At 47.4% G+C, this 17,885-nt stretch overlaps 1 protein-coding gene and 1 long non-coding RNA gene across 2 annotated transcripts; one reads left to right on the top strand and one right to left on the bottom strand.

The window, feature by feature from the left end:
* The first annotated feature begins 6,579 nt into the window (after positions 1-6,579).
* On the top strand, positions 6,580-13,217 carry exosc3 (exosome component 3). Its single transcript, XM_056294026.1, has 4 exons — positions 6,580-6,851; positions 9,439-9,588; positions 10,982-11,133; positions 12,839-13,217. Exons 1-4 carry the CDS (start codon positions 6,627-6,629, stop codon positions 13,044-13,046), a joined length of 735 nt encoding a protein of 244 aa, XP_056150001.1. The 5' UTR covers positions 6,580-6,626; the 3' UTR covers positions 13,047-13,217.
* Positions 13,218-14,006: 789 nt separating this feature from the next.
* Positions 14,007-15,221, bottom strand: LOC130107547 (uncharacterized). Its single transcript, XR_008809816.1, has 3 exons — positions 15,207-15,221; positions 14,604-14,710; positions 14,007-14,128 (listed from the first exon to the last, which is right to left on the bottom strand). It is a non-coding gene; the product is annotated as an uncharacterized LOC130107547 (long non-coding RNA).
* Positions 15,222-17,885: the final 2,664 nt, after the last annotated feature.

The raw sequence follows: 17,885 nt of genomic DNA, 5'->3' as shown, positions 1-17,885 counted from the left end.
CCTTTGGTGATGAGGTAGAGGAGCTTGACTCAAACGCTGTGCGACTGTGCGCGAGGGGGAGATTCTGGAGAAGTTGGTTGTTATTGGTGACAAAGTGAAGCAGCATGGGAAAGAAGGACTGGCTCCTATACCGCGGGGGTATTAAATGGGTGAGACAGACGGACGGACGGGCGGACGGTGGTGAAAGTTTCCAAGCGCTGAGCTCCAGCGCAGCTTTCTATAAACACGGGTCAGATGTGAAACAGCAGAGTGTAAAGTAGAGCCGAACCCTGATCACCTGCACGCATAAACTGATGACGCACCTCCGTGAACACCACACACCACGGGGGGGGGGGCGTCTCCACCACCCTACCGGCCAGATCTGTGAGCAGAGAAGAGGGGGAACTCCGGATAAACCCATCGGTCCATCTCCCATAGCGAACTCAGGGGGCAGCCGGGAACCGCCGCAGCCGGGACGCGAACCCGGATCTCCCGCACCACGGGAGACTACGTCAACCAGTCGTCAGGTCCGTGGCCGTTACATTTGTAGCAAATTTGGGGGCAACCACGGGAACCGCCGCAGCCGGGACGCGAACCCGGGTCTCCCGCACCACGGGCGACTGCATTAACCAGTCAACTAAAGGGTCCGACCCGCTAGCGGAGGGCTAGCGAGTCTACACAGCCGTGGTCGTTACAATACTCCATGCATGGGCGTCCGGGTGGCGTAGCAGTCTATTCCGTTGCCTACCAACACGGGGATCGCTGGTTCGGGTCCCCGTGTTACCTCCGGCTTGGTCGGGCGTCCCTACAGACACAATTGGCCGTGTCTGCTGGTGGGATGCCGGATGTGGGTGTGTGTCATGTTCGCTGCACTAGCGCCTCCTCTGGTCGGTCAGGGCACCTGTTGGGGGGGGGGGACTGGGGGTACTAGCCTGATCCTGCCACGCGCTACGTCCCCCCGGCGAAACTCCTCACTGTCGGGTGAAAAGAAGCGGCTGGCGACTCCACTATATTTCAACACGCCGTTACCGACGTGAGGAAAACAGACGAGCAACGTCCGTTTAGCCTCCGACCACACCCACGCGGCTGAGGTTCATCCGAGAATCGATTCTTCGCCTTCATTTCCGGTCACGCCGGAACAAAGCGGAGTTTCGCCAGCCACCGGGCTGTCGCTGAGAGGCCAACACGAGTCAGCCCATACCTGTGATTGACAGCCTAACCAACGCCGTCTGAATTATCCTGATGTGGTTCACCCCCCACCCCCACCCCCCAACCCCCACCCATCCGGGTGCTCCAAGTACGTCTAAACAAACACGGGGGGAATCAGTTTCAACTGTTTTATGGGGGCCGGTTCTGGTCCCGTCCCATCACGCTGCTCCCGGCGCCGCGGGCTCCACGGTGCCCGCTGCGCGCCCGCAGCCCGGGGCCTCCCTCGCCCCTCCGTGTTATTCCCTCGCCATGACGTCCATTTTAAAGGCGATTCCGTAGCCCTGGTTAACACGAAACACATGTGCTACCGGTTGCCTGCTTAACACCGCGGCTTTTGTACAAGGCCCCCGACTTCTTCTGCGTATTTATCCGGGGGGGGATGAGTGACTCGAGCAGCTAAATGAAAGACACCTGGCGCTCGGTGGACGTTTGACCCCTCGGTGGAGAGGTCTGCTCACCGTGTGTTGCGCTCGGCCTTTGTGTGCGCGCGCGTGCGCGCGCGCGCGCGTGCGTTAATCTGCTTGGCTCTGGGCTGTGCAGATTAGATCAGGGAGTCGCTTGCTTGCAGCGCGCTGCGCGCGGAGCAGCCTTGCGGGGGAAATGAAAGGGAACGGCGGACCCGCGTTTCCACTGCAAACCCACGACGCATCGCCCCTCCCCCCCCCCCAAAAAGCTTTTCTCCAAGTCGTTCCGGTTTTAAAGTTTAAGCCTGTTGAGCCCAGTTTGGTCTTTCTTCAGTTTCGTCTCTTACTTTAACGCAGCGCATTAACGCACTTTTATACCAGAGACAAAATCCTTTCCACCTACAAATACACAGTAGCACACGCACGCGCGCACCCAAACACACGCGCGCGTGTGCACACACAGACACACATATGCGGGCGTGCACACACACACGTGCGCGTGCGCACACATACGCATGCACACACGCATCCGCTTTACACATGCAGCGCACACAGTCCCAGCTCCCACGCAGAGCATCACAAGGCAGCGGCTTGCAAAAGCAACACAAAAGCAACACAAAAGGGAAATGAACCAAAACGGTAAATAGGACTATACATGCAAATCAGATAAACACATGTCTGCACTCGCATGAGCAATAATGAAACATTAATGACACGGTAAAGGGAGAAGCCGGCTCGAACCCAAATACCGGAGGTGGAGCAGGATGTGGATTATCATAAGCAAACATACATGCACACAGGTGCGTATGTGCATGCGCAAGCGCAGGGACGCCGACACAAATCCACCTTTATACCCGTACATACACAAACACGTATACATACACGAACACGTATACATGCACAGACACGTATACATGCAAAACCTACACAAACACGTATACATGCATAAACACGTATATATGCACAAACATACACAAACACATATACATGCACAAACACGTATACATGCACAAACATGTATACATGCACAAACACGTATACATGCACAAACACGTATATATGCACAAACATACACAAACACATATACATGCACAAACACGTATACATGCATAAACACGTATATATGCACAAACATACACAAACACATATACATGCACATACACGTATACACGCACAAACATATATACATGTACAAACACGTATACATGCACAAACACGTATATATGCACAAACATACACAAACACATATACATGCACAAACACATATACATGCACAAACACGTGTATATGCACAAACATACACAAACACGTATACATGCACAAACACGTATACATGCATAAACATGTACACATGCACAAACACGTACACATGCACAAACACATATACATGCGCAAACATACACAAACACATATACATGTACAAACACGTATACATGCACAAACACGTGTATATGCACAAACATACACAAACACGTATACATGCACAAACGCGTATACATGCATAAACATGTACACATGCACAAACACGTATACATGTACAAACACGTATACATGCACAAACATGTATACATGTACAAACACGTATACATGCACAAACATACACACACATATACACGCACAAACACGTATACTTGCACAAACATACACAAACACATATACACGCACAAACACGTATACTTGCACAGACACGTATACACGCAAAAACACGTATACATGCATAAATACGTATATATGCACAAACATACACAAACACGTATACATGCACAAACACGTATACGCGAACGAACACGTATACATGCGCGAACATGCATACATGTACAAACATGCACATACGCGTATACATGCACGAACACTTATACGTGCACAAACATGTATACATGCACGGGCACGTACACATGTCCAATCACGTATACATGCACAAACACGTATACATGCACAAACACGTATACATGCGTGAACACCGTGCGCGCGTGCATTCATATCCACACCACGGACACAGGCCATCTACATACACCATAGAGGTCGGGTGTAGCTAACAGGACGGAGGGCCGGTTCGGGGGGTGGCTGTGACCTCGCTGACCCGGCAGCCATCGCAGCTGACTACAGGAATACGTGCGTTGAAAATCAGCTGTTCTCTTCTAAAAAGAGTAAAGCCCCGTTTTTTTCCAGCGTGTGGGGGTGAGTTATGTAAGAATCCGCTGCGTTCCCACAGCGTTGACCGATAATGGCAGATGTTTCTGGAGCCTCAAACAGGACGCCCCCACCCCCACCCCCCACCCTCACCCCACCCCCTGCAATAGTCCTGAGCTGAAAGACATCTGCTGGTCTCTGGATCTCCACGGTCCATTAGGTGATAGGTGGTGGTGGTGGGGGGGTCTGGTTTTACAATGGCCCGCTTATCTCAGCAAGAGGAACCGCTGGGGCGGGTGGAGGTGGAGGTGGAAGGAAGGGTGGGGTTCAACAACCCACGACAGCGAGTAGCTGACATGAGCTACTTGTGGAGGGGGCTTGTTGCCACAACCTGCACATCACAACACAAGTGTTGACCTCCACACACATGGATGTGTACACTGTATACACCCATATGTGTACAGGGAGCAAGCCCGGGGACATTTGTGCCCCCACCCCACCCCACCCCACCCCACCCCCCAAAGACACCCGGTAACCCACACATGCACATGGTGACTAACCGCTAAGCTTCGGGTGGACCTGGGAATTCCACCTGCAGTTTGTCACTGAAGTGACATTTTCATGTTCTTCCCCAAGCCCTTGGTCACCTTGAGGGCAGTGGCCTGGTGAGATTACATAACGAGCGAGTGTGAAAGCTGAGACAGGAGTTCGAGTCTCCCTTAAAGTGGCTTTCGCGTAATTGTAAAAAAACAAAACAAAAAAATCCTCTTGAATGAAAATAAATAAAATGAAATAGTTCATCTCCGTTTACGGGAAGGCCCAGTGGGCGAGCCATGGCTGTTTCCAGGGACAATGCCAGCAGCCGGGGACAGAGCACCCCACCCGGGGAACCGTCCACGTCTGGTCAACCTACTGCAGCTGCCCTTGCCGGAGTGTCTTTGAGCAAGGCATTGTAAACACACAGACGCTGACCAGATTCCTTGTGTAAATACACGTTTGGTGGACAAAAAGCACCGTATCTACAACTATGACAAGATGCTGCAAATACAAACCACACCTCCAATGATCTGATGTCCGGGAGGAGCAAACGTATTGCACGATGGTTTGCCGGTTCAAATCTCTGTTAAGACCTGGGGGGCCCCCCCATTACGTGCTCTTTAGCAAGGCACATAACCGGTTGGCATCCAACATTAGAAGACTGCAGCTGCTGTGCTTGAATGTGTTAAAACGTGTTAATGTAAAGTGGGGGGGGGGTTGCGAAGAGTGCGTGTATGCAGTGGCGTTTTTCAGGATAAATAGGAGTTGTTTTAAGTTATGGGGGGGGGGATAGCGAGAGTAACAAGAAGGGCTTTCAAATCTGGATGGGATGATTACTCAGCAAATATCGCCATCTTTTGGCTGAAGGTGTGGGCCAACTTGGACAATGAGCATGCTGGTGTTTCATGTAGGAATATTTACGACTAGAAGAACCCCGCTACAATGTAGCGGTTTGGTTATGCACCCGCCTAAATCCCCCTCCTCTTCATCCTGCCAGCTAACCGCCTTCCCCCTGCCCCTACACCCCCCCCAACTCCAACTCCCTCCCCTCAAATGCTCAGAATCATCTGAAATACCGAGAAAAGTGGGTTTTAGCCATTTTTAGAAAATACATATTTTGCATAATTATGCATAATTATGCATAATTATTTTAATTTTCTGCTATTTTGCTGGTCCTCTCTGGAACAATACGTACCACCTCCAAAAAAAATTAGGATCATAAGTGCATTTTTGCAAAAATGCATATATTTTGCATAATACCAAAACATTTCTAAGTCCCAGAATTTTTTTTGTATAGGTGAAAAAATCAAAGATGCTCAGAATCATCTGAAATGCCGAGAAAAGTGGTTTTTAGCCATTTTTAAAAAAAAGACAAATGCATATTTTGCATATTTATGCATATTTATGCATAATTTTAATTTTCTGGGATTTCCCCCTTACTCTCTGAGACAATACCTACCACCTCCAAAAAGAATTAGGATCATAAGTGCTTTCGTTTTCGGTCCCGCTATCTACACTAACTAACACACACACACACACACACACACACACACACACACACACACACACACTAACACCACACACACACACACACACACACACACACACACACACTAACACCACACACACACACACACACACACACACACACACACACACACACACACACACACACACACACACACACACACTACGAAAAGATGGGAGTTGATTCCCTTGTTTACACTGCAGCTTCACACGGTCGACGCGTGCAGTTATTCAGGCAACAACGTCCAAAGTTCATACTCGATGTTCCAAGCGCCCGGAGGTGATGCGCGCACACTGCCTCTAGCGGTCTCTAGAGGGAACGTGCGTGGTGCGGTTTACCGTTAGACCAGCGTTTCTCAACCGTGTCCTCCAGGACCCCCTATCCTGCAGATTTTCATTGTAACCCTGCATAGGTAGCCCTGCTTGTACTTACTCGACCTGTCATCTCGCAGCACTTAATTATGCAAGGTGTGCAACGTCTGACAAAATTCATTGCTGATTGGTTGAATAACTACAAACAGGTACCTACTCAGGGTCGCGAAGAGAATCTGCAGGATAGCGGATCCTTGAGGACCGGGTTGAGAAACACTGCGTTAGACGATAGAAGTCCGCAGCGGGAAACGCGTAGCACGTAAAGTTCAGGTCTGAAGAAGCCGCGGTTGTTCTCGAGAACCGTCATAGGCCGCCGTGTGTCCGCCACACAGCACGGTGGCGCTACCGCGCAAAACCGTCAGAACGCTCCGCAACCTCTTCCGGGTCGCCCGTGTCACATTAATTCCTGTCCCCCCGTGTGTGCACCCATTCACATGTTGCCGTCTCTACTGACGGTAGAGCACCGCTATGGATTCCTGCTTGAAAAGTAGAATCGGGGAGGTGTTACTGCCGGGGGACGTGTTCTCGTTCGAGGCGGCGGAGGTTATTTCTTTATCCGAAACTGTGAAAAGCGAGAAAGTGATCTGCGGTCCGGGACTACGGTGGAATGGAGGCGACATCCTGGCCTATAAATGTGGGATTCTCCGGCACAAGGCACCGAGTATGTACTGGATCGACTCCCAGCAGAGACGGGTGAGACGTGCCGTGAGTTGTGTGGGAAATGAGACGGTTGGCGCCGGTGTACAGAGAGATCCGGACGTGGGAACCGCTCAGTTAAAGGGCCGTATTTTAACGTCTGTTACGTTAGACTCCCAACAAAACTCAACGTTGTTCTGTAAAAGAGATTACTAAAGCCCCCGTTTTACAAGAAGACGGCGGCACTTCAGTAAATGGCTGGAAACGACCTGGAGAGGGATGTGCATATGCATGCTCTCGGCAACTTGCAACACAGCACAGTGCAAATGCAAGTGCAGTGTAAAGCGTGGCAGTCACACACCACGTAAATAATATAAAACCGTATTTGTGAGTACATGTAAGATGTATACAAGCTCGAGACTAGATGTAAAGAAAACAAAATATATATGTGAAAAGTTGGTTAACAGTAAACAAGCACAAGGTAGGAAGTACTATAAAGGGCGTATGGAAGATAGAGATCAAGTGGTGTGTGTTTATTGCGCATCTCATTGTACACATTCCCGAAGTATTGCAATGTATTAGATATTGCCGGTGATCATTTAAATGATGATACTACTTAATGATGGTGCACAGCTACATGAGCTATTTTACACAGTCAACATCAATATACTGCACAGTAGAAGCAGAATAAATGATAAAAGGTTGTGCATGTACATCTAATTAAGTTATTAACCTATTCAGCACCCGAGTGTATTGTGTGTTTATAGTAAGCAATGTCAAGATGATCTATCAATGGCACTAGTTTGCATCCTCCTGTAACGTCTGTGGTCATGAAATCCTTCGAGAGACTGGTATTGGCCCACCTGAAGGAAATCACAGGCCCCCTGCTTGACCCCCTGCAGTTTGCCTACCAAGCAAACAGGTCAGTGGATGATGCAGTCAACATGGGATTGCACTACATCTTCCAACACCTCGACTCCCAAGGCACATACGCAAGGGTCCTGTTTGTGGACTTCAGCTCAGCGTTCAACACCATCGTCCCAGATATCCCCCACTCCAAACTCTCCCGGCTCACTGTACCAGCCCCATCTGCCAGTGAATTTAAAACTTCCTGACAGACAGGAGGCAGCTGGTGAGGCTGGGGAAAATCACATCCAGCACCCAGACAATCAGCACTGGCGCCCCCCAGGGATGTGTGCTCTCCCCTCTACTCCTCTCCCTCTACACAAATGACTGCACCTTAGGTGACCCATCTGTTAAACTCCTGTAGTTTGTAGACGACACAACCATCATTGGCCTCATCCAGGATGGTGATGAATCTGCATAGAGATGAGAGGTTGATCAACTGGCCCTCTGGTGCAGCCATAAAAACCTGTAGCTGAACTCACTCAAAACAGTGGACCACATTCCATAAGGAGGTGTCCCCAAACACTGCCCCCCCCCAACATACTCAACAGCATGGTGTCTACAGTGAAAACCTACAGATTTCTGGTTTCCACAATCTCCCAGGACCTAAAGTGGGCATCCAACATGGACACAATCATCAAAAAGGCCCAGCAGAGGATGCACTTTCTCCACCAGCTCAAAAAATTCAGCCCGCCTCAGGAACTACTGATTCAGTTCTACACTGCGATAATCCAGTCTGTCCTCTGCACAATCATCACTGTCTGGTTTGGTTCAGCCACCTAACAGGATGGGGACAGACTATAATGGACAGTTAAGTCTGCAGAGAAAATCATTGGTGCAAACCTGCCCTGCATTCAGGACTTATACACCTTCAGACTCAGGAAACGGGCAGGCAACATTACTGCAGACCTGTCACAACCTGTTCCAACTCCTCCCCTCTGGCAGGTGCTACAGAGCACTGTACCCCAAAACAACCAGATATAAAAACAGTTTCTTTCCGTGGGCTGTTCAAATGAACGCTTAACACTGTCTAATAAATCCAACCATTTTCTATATATTGTACTGTACATTGCACATATACAGGTATGCTCTCTCATGTCCAGCTACCTCAGGCATGTATGTAAATAACCCGCTAACATCTATTTCAGCATCTCTGATATATTCTCTGAACCATTGCACTTTATCACCTCTTACTTTGCCTGTGTAAGTCAATCCTTGTGTATATATCTGTAGATTGTTGTATTGCAGTGTTGTTATTCTATGTTAAATGCAATGAGAGAGCCACAAAACTGGAGTCAAGTAAACATGATTCTGGTTCTCGGCATGAAAAGACCCATCATTTGTGGGCAAAAGGAAGGCATAGGGTTAGTTGGACCACCCTTCAAAGACAAATAGGCTCATTGTTGTTAAAGCATGACCCGAGTCCCTGCTTTCTTTAGGGTTCATATTGAGCTACTGTCTCTTTGCTCAGCTGTGGAGTGGAACTAAACGATGATTTCCTCACATGAACCATGAATAACAACATGAACCATGAATAATCATACGCACACATTTGCATTTGCAGGTTCTATTTAATCTTAAAATCTAGCTGGCTGGTAAAATGGAGAAAGTGGCTTATACATGTTGAGATGTAACAGTAAGTGAGAGCAGAAGCCCAATGTCAAAAATTCTGCTCTGAATCAGATCAACCAAAAGTGTTCCTTCGAACCGTGATCCTGACTCTTTGTTTTCCCTCCAGTACGTTCCAACCAAAGGAGAAAGTGTGATTGGCATCGTAACGGTGAAATCCGGGGACGTCTTCAAAGTGGACGTGGGCGGGAGTGAACAGGCAACGCTTTCCTACTTGGCGTTCGAGGGCTCCACGAAGAGGAACAGACCCAACGTACAGGTAAGCAGCAAACAGGACGTCTCAGAAACGGGGTTCGTCAGTTAGTATACTGTAACGTGCATGGATAAGTAGACACGTTGGTCCTTGACTAACGCGTCGGACCCTTTAGTCGACCGGTTAACGTTGTCGCTTGCGGAGCGGGAGCCACGGGTTTGCGTCCCGGCTTTGGCGGTTCCCGGACTGCCCCCCGAATTCGCTACATTGGCGTCACTACCCCCCTCCTTCGGGAAGCGCGCATATCAGCTCCCTCACGCCTCTGGGCGCACGCGCTTCCGATGGCCTCACGGTCCCACCATCCCACTTCTGACACCAATGTAGCGAATTCGGGGGGCAGTCCGGGACCGCCACAGCCGGGACGCGAACCCGTGTCTCCCACTCCGCAAGCGACAACGTTAACCGGTCGACTAAAGGGTCCGACGCGTTAGTGAAGGACCAACGTGTCTACTTATCCATGCACGTTACTATACTTATTGAATATGTTATCACAACCAATTATTGATGCAATCTTATGCTATTTTAAGTGTCTTAAAAAACAAGTTGGTCACTTACTCCTTTAAAACCACAACCCTGAAGATTTACATGCAGTACAGTATACATACGATACTGTGGCATAATGACCAAAAAAGATCAGTTTCAAACCGATCGTTGGTTCGGTCGTTATGCCCATGATTGTATTACAGTAGAACCGGATACCGGATCTAAAAACGGCGCCTGTTCATTCCTATGAGAGTTGCTCGCCTGGCGCATACGCCGGGAAAGTTTCTGGCTTCCGGGTTACTTCCGGGTACATGGGGCCAACTGAATATGCGCAGTAGCGTTACTCCCACCAACGGTCCGTACACAGCCGTGCAGTCATGCAGGGGGGAAAAAAGATTTTTCTGGGCTTTGGAAAATTTCCAAAAGATTAAAACCCCATGGCTTAAAAATATACAATACAAAGAGTAGTAATGGACCATGGTTATAGCTGCAGGTGTCCTGTCAACAGTTTTACAGGCGTCTCTTTTACAGTGGTGGTCTCGCTGCAATACCCCGAGTGACCACTGGAGAAACACAATTGGCTGCAAGGCTGAGCGGCGGCGCCGTATCCAGTTCTACTATAATACAGCCGTGGTTACGCCACTGTATTGCTTGTAAGGGTGGGGATACCCGCAGGCAGTTGAGACTGAAGAGGATGGGTGATGAAACGTTGTGTCCGGATGAACTGATTCAACTTTCTGGGATTTTCGTACCTGGCTTATCGAGCATGCATCAAGACACTCAATGACTACATTTAATGTTAGAGAAGCATCACAATACGCACGTATGGAAAACAGGACAGCACTGCTTGTTGTGTCTGCAGGGCCACCGGCTGCAGTAGTGATGATCCCATACTAATACTGAGTGTGTGTTTAAGGTGGGAGACCTGGTCTACTGTCAGTTCACCATAGCCAACAAGGACATGGAGCCGGAGGTGGTCTGTATGGACAGCTTGGGACGTGCTAATGGCATGGGGGTTTTTGGAGCAGAAGGACTTCTCTTCAAGGTCTCCCTGGGACTGGTGCGCAGGTATGGGATGCCCTGATCCAACACACTTTGTTTGGGATGCTTTTAGAGGGAAAAGGCAAATGTTTTGTCTCTGTGTCATTTGGCAAGAGGCTGAGTCTAAAGTCTAAAGTGTAAAAAGATGTTTAGAGACCATCTGGAGAATAAACTGAAGCCAGAATCTCGTTCTGCTCAGGGTGGTGAAACACGGATGGCGACTGGTAGTTGCAGATTTAAGGACATAGTAAACTCTGGTTCACAGGGCCGGCTAGAGATATCAATTTAATGATCCTTATTTTCGTTTCAACAGTCCGATGTTTATTCCAAAATCCCGAACTTAATTTTTTTTTTCAGCGGACGTGTGAAGGATTGGAGTCTCTGCTGAATTAATATGTAAACTTGGTCGACCCAAATTGCATCTTTTGACAGCAAAGGAGGCTGCTGGCCCCTAGTTTGCTTTCTGCTGCCAAATCGGCGGATCCTGAATGTCGGCTTGAGAAGGCGTTTGCGTGTCTTCTCGTGTTGACCTCAGTTTGTATTCGGTTCGAGCAGTTTTCTGTTCCGAGGCACCGGGATTTAATGCTTTCGGCACGATTGTTAAAGTTCAAGCGTTGATTTAAAAAAAAAAAACTTAACAAGTTAGAGGCTCCCCTGCGGCTCACAGCATTAGTTTTCAATCTTTTTCAGATCCTCACAATACAGGCATTGTTACTCAAATATTCCTAATTGATCGTTATTGGATCGAACTGAAATCGAATCGGGTCCTCGTTAATTAAGATTGAATCGGGAAATCGCTGTTGATACCCAGCCCTACTGGATGAAGAACAGAGAAGATGGCATGAGTCCACTATCATTTCTCTTTTTTGGTAACACGTGGCACTAACACTCCTCTTTTAGTTTCAGTTTGATTTTACTCAAGCTTCTACTGAACGAGTACAGCATACACCTAGAACACAAGTAAATGCAGTACACAGTCACCTGACCATGTGCTCCCATACACAATAGTCGATTTCACAATGAACACAAAGGCGTCCAGGTGGTGTAGTGGTCTATTTCATTGCCTACCAACATGGGGATCGCCGGTTCGAATCCGCGTGTTACCTCCGGCTTGGTTGGGCATCCTACAGACACAGTTGGCCGTGTCTGCGGGTGGGAAGACGGAAGTGGGTATGTGTCCTGGTCGCTGCACTAGTGCCTCCTCTGGTCAGTCGGAGCGCCTGTTCGGGGGGAGGGGGAACTGAGGGGAATAGCGTGATCCTCCAACGCGCTACGTACCCCTGGTGAAACTCCTCACTGTCAGGTGAGAAGAAGCGGCCGGCGACTCCACATGTATCGGAGGAGGCATGTGGTAGTCTGCAGCCCTTCCCGGATCAGCAGAGGGGGGTGGAGCAGCGACTGGGACAGCTTGGAAAATAGGGTACTTGGCCAAGTACAACTGGGGGGGGGTCCAAAAAAACAAAAACAATGAACACAAAGCCACAAATAGAGGAAAAAAAGAACAATGATCTCCTTTCTTAGAGCCAATGTCTTAAAGCTGTCACTACCTTGTCTGTCTTAGAGTTTATTTCAGATGGTTTTCTGTCATTAGATTATACATCTATTCAATGAACCAGAGCAGCCTTGCATGCAAATGCCCTCTTACAACGTGTCCCCTGATACTGAGTTGTTTTTTATAAATCACAGTCATCTAATAAAGATCATCATTATTATTAACATCTCTCCCCACCAGGCTGTTGGCCCCTGAGAGTGACATTATGAAGGACGTGGAGAAGCTGTTTCCTTGTGAGCTGGTCGTGGGGATGAACGGCCGCGTGTGGGTCAAAGCCAGCAGCATCCAGCGGACCCTCATCATCGCCAACCTGCTGGAGAGCTGCGAGAACATGACCTCCCAACAGAGACAAACCCTGTTCAGGAGAGTGACAGGGGGGTCGCTATAACACCTCCTGCAGCCTTTTGGACCATTTCTCCTTTTTTTTTTTTTTTTTTTTTTCCTTCCTTGTTTTTGTCGAGGAAGTGCCGCGGTGCATCGTGTGGGCTCATCCGGAACTGTGGATACTCCCAACAGACTTTATATCATTCAGACACCGGAGGATTTTATTCTTTTTGTAATCGTGATAAATTTAATTAAAAAAAAAATTTTTTTTTCAGTAATTGTCTTATATTTTCTGCCACGCTGCCTTTCTTACATATCCCGTAACCCGCGGCTGATGTTTTCAATGAACCCAAATGGTATTTGCAGCCTGGAGGTTTAACATTCGTTGCTGCCGAACCCTCAGAGTTTGGCTCAGGTCAAATATTTGGAATAAGAGCCGAAGAATTCCTGTGTAGTTTAACCGCTTGAATAAATCACTGACACTGGCAGGAATGAGGTGGCGCTATACTTGTTTAGGCCACCCGTTCTAATGATATATTTACAAAAGTGTATTTGTTTTTCAGTATTATCAAACTCATACTAAGAGGCTTTCTGTGCACCAGATGGTATCCATCCACGGCCTTTACACGCTAAAGCCTCTCCCAGGGTCACAGGGACGGGAATGGCTCCCAGCTTGCTTTGGGCAGAAGGCAGGGAGACAAGACACTCTGGACAGGGTTCCAGTCTGTTGCAAGGCCGACATCACAGCCATACATGCCTATAGTGGGCAATTTATAGTCTACAATCCACCTAAAGCCTGCACAAACATGAGAACATGCAAACGCCACACAAGTTCTCGCCCTCTCTAACTGGAATATTCAAACCTTGCCGTCACTAACATGTCTTTAAAAGTTATGTTTGTTTATTTTGGCTGGAAACCTTTTCCTCTGTCAGACACGGCGCCTTATACAAATTAAAACAAACGGACCTTTCACCAGCCGGCTGGGGTGTTTAGAATAGAGCTGGACCTCCAGATGATGGCCGGTTACTGGTTGGCTGCCAAGTTGTCCTTGCTTACAGACACAAACATTTAGCTGGTAGCTGTCGGTCACGTGCCCTGAGACGCCTCTGATCCAGTCACAAGACCACAATGAAACAAACCAAGATCTGTAATGTAAAATAGACACAACACAGACCGCATGAACGACGGCTTCTCTACAATATGTACAAATTTAACTCCACTTGTACCTCCCATCAAATTTAAGCTACGTTTGCTTTTGTCCTGTGCACCGTTTATGTCTGCCGTCATTTCCTTATATAGGGTTAAATAAGGTCTCATGCCTCAGCTGCCATTGCGCAATACTGGATACCAGCAGTTCTCAATCAGGTTCTCAGGTGACACCACCAGCGCTTGTTTTCTAGTTTACCAGGTAGTTCATGACGTTCACCTGTTCCAGTTATTAAGCTTCCAGTCAGACAGGTTTTAGACCTGGACCAACTGGTGACTGTGATGAACCACCAGGTAGAATAGAAAACCAGCAGTACTGGTGGTACCTGAGGACCTGATTGAGAAACACTGCTGAATACAATTCTCATGGAGGGTGTCTGACTGGGCAATTTTCAAAGGCACCATTGTACTTACTACAGGCCTAGACATTTTCCAGACGTGTCTCCTCTCGCCTCTTCTGATTTCAGTTATTCAAATCATCCACAAGGTGGCAGCACACGTAAAGCTGTTGATCGGAGAGGCTGTCAAATGGATAATAAAAACCATTTCCCATTTAATTTTGGAATTGATTCACGGGAGAAACATTCTAGTCAGACCTGGAATGTTTCATTTCTACTTCCACGGATGCAAGGGTTAAACTGCAAGGCAAGGACGTTTTTGCTGAAATGTGACCAAACCTTGGATAAGTTATACATTCATCACACCTTTTCATTACACATGGCACATTTTGAATACATAAAAAGTAAATGGTACAACGAGAAACCAATTTGCTTGCCATTTAAAATTCATTGGGCTGCTATATGAATGGCCTTAATTATGTAAAAAGGAAAGAAAGATAAAAAAACCCTCAATGTACTACGTGAAAATCTTTTTTGTCACATGCAACCCAATTTACATATTCATTTTTCAGTTTATATAGCTCAATGTTTGTTTTCTTTACATTGTCTACTGTGATATTTGTGTTCATGCTAATATACTTTCTACTCTATATTATTTCTAATGTGCTGTCTAATACACCTGTAGAGAAAGAAGACGGCACCGTATTACTGCACATCGTCGTATAATTGCAACATTGTTACAGCCTAGCGAGCACGGACTGAACTTCTGAGAAGAAGAAACAAATGATTGTACTTCCGGGTAGAGTACCTCGCGATTACCGATGACGTAATCGAAATTCGCATGACAGTTAAGTCACTTGGTGTAATTTTCAAAAACTTCAGTCATCTTTTAATATTACGAGATAAATACGTCGTCTTTTCGATTATCCGGCAGTTCTACTGAGATATACAGGCTGGAAACTCTTCTTGGGGTGATTTGCTTATCAGTGACATTTGCCCCCCCCCCCCCCGTGATGACACACACACGCAGGCTACTTATTAACAGCATTCATCTCGGATTAAAACCACAGACTGGGGGAAGCCAGGAAGCTTTCAGTGCAACAGACTCTCCTATGCTGGACTGGAAAAACACAAAACGTACAGAGGAGGAAATAGTACAATTCCTGACATCACCAAAAACAAATGGAAATAAATATAAACACGAATCAGCCTTTACACACATCTCAGTTCACATTTTCAGTCACTGCAAATTTAATCTGAATTAAAACGCTTATAGCCCTTTTTAGAATAATGTTCAGTTGTAGAGCCATGTGTTCCAATAGATAGATATAGAGCATAAGCTTGTGACGTCACGACAGGCCAGTAATCTTTGTCCTCGGAGGTATTGGGTCAAAAATAAGCCAAGACATAAGATCTCCAACTTTAATTTCTCTAGCCAGTTCCTCTTTTACAGAATAACTGAAATCTCTCAAATGACTGATGATTAACCAGAGAGATCAATTGTACCCAGATCTCTTATTTCACCTTCTTAAAACTCTTCCCTCCTCGCCATGACTCCTATGTCAAGCCTGGGTTTGAGATAAAGCTGTCTGACAGATCAGCAACAGCTGGACGTTGGGGGCGCTCTCACCGCCTCTGGGTGTTGTAGTCCATTATGGGGCGGCCATGGCGGGTGTAGTCCTTGTCACTGGGAAGTGGGAACGCGTCTCCTCATGACGTCACAAGCTGTGTATATGATGGCAGCTTTATACAACATATATTACTGACGTGACCAAAATGTTCAGATCAAACGCTAGCGAGGCAGTAAAGTGGCAGGTATTTGACCGGGTTGGAAAAGTATCTGTGAATTCCTGATGAGGACTCTTCATTACCATTGTAAACTACTAATAAGACACGTTAGTCCCTAGCTAACGGGTCTGACCCTTTAGCCGAGCGGTTAGTGACGTCGCCTTGTGGTGCAGTACAACTCGTATCGAATCCCGCACCGGGCAAGAAAATAACCGGTTACACTGGTGGCAGCCGGAAGTGTGCAGATCCATTATGACTGAACCCTGTGATGTGGAAGGCCCTGTCGCTGCCACCTCCCTGTATAAATCTGCCGTGGGAGGAAGGAAAGTCGCCGCTGTGCTTACTCGTCTCAGATGGACACGCGTGTCACATTACAGATGTTCGAGTCCTGGCTGGACCCTCCCGAACCCACTTGTGTGTCTTTCCCCATGGGGGGGGGGGGGTTCCAGATAAACGCGCCTCACCTTAGTTGTGATGCTGCGTAGTTCGTGAAACACGGCGTGTGTGGCTGACTCGTCCCCACCTTCTTTTTCTCCCCACCGACCTGAGCCCACCGCGAAATCTTTGGTAATGTAACCGGTTATTTTCTTGCCCGGTGCGGGATTCGATACGGGGTGTACTGCACCACAAGGCCACATCACTAACCGCTCAGCTAAGGGGTCAGACCCGTTAGCTAGGGGCTAACGTGTCTTATTAGTAGTTTACAGTAACAACTGGGTCCCCTGGAAAGCGGGAAATTACGAAATTCCAGTGGAAAAATACAAAAGACGCCTCACTCGATACATGCGCTACGTTTTATTGAAACGATGGCTACATTTTCTATTGTTTATTTTCTTTTGTTTATTTGTTTTTTTTACTAAGTGGTGGTCACTAACTTACGGGGCCGTAGCAACGTGAACGCGTTAGGGAACTGCCCACTAACCCCCCCCCCCATGTCCCTAATAGGGCTCCGTACTCAGTTGGTTCAAAATGCCTTCCGGTTGACGGTAATTCTCAAACTACCATATCGCTACGTCGAGTTTGTCGACTTTGATAGCAAATACAGTTTTTTAAGAATAGTGTCGTTGATTATTTTGACTTATTCAAATTTTTTTTTTTTTAGGGATAGTTTGGTTGCCAGGGTTTTTACTATTGTGTCATGCTTACGTCATGGAGTTTAGCCTAGCCTAGCTAGCTTAGCTCACCGCCCGGGATCATTAGCGACTCCTCTCAAAGAAGGCGTCCTCCAGGGCCAGTCGTGGAAGCCTGCTACTCGTCAGACTCGTGTTAATACGTGTTTTTTAACCCGTGTTTTCACGACTACACACGACGTCCTGAAAATCAGATGCTACTTTCTGGGCTGTTTTTCCGTCAGACGCTTTGTCTTCCTCATTCGAAGACGAATGTGCAGCTTCTGCTGTGGAAGAAGGTGAATATGCTTCAAACTGCACAGATATAACAAAAAAAAAATTATCCACACGTTTGTATGACTCAATGTAAGGATTGGACACATTAAAAAAACAAACAAACAAAAAACCCCCCCTAAACTATTGTAAACGACTAATAACACACGTTAGTCCCTAGCTAAGCG

This window comes from Lampris incognitus, chromosome 1 (assembly GCF_029633865.1).
Source record: "Lampris incognitus isolate fLamInc1 chromosome 1, fLamInc1.hap2, whole genome shotgun sequence".
NCBI classification, from domain to species: domain Eukaryota; kingdom Metazoa; phylum Chordata; class Actinopteri; order Lampriformes; family Lampridae; genus Lampris; species Lampris incognitus.
This window is presented reverse-complemented; position numbering and strand designations above follow the sequence as displayed.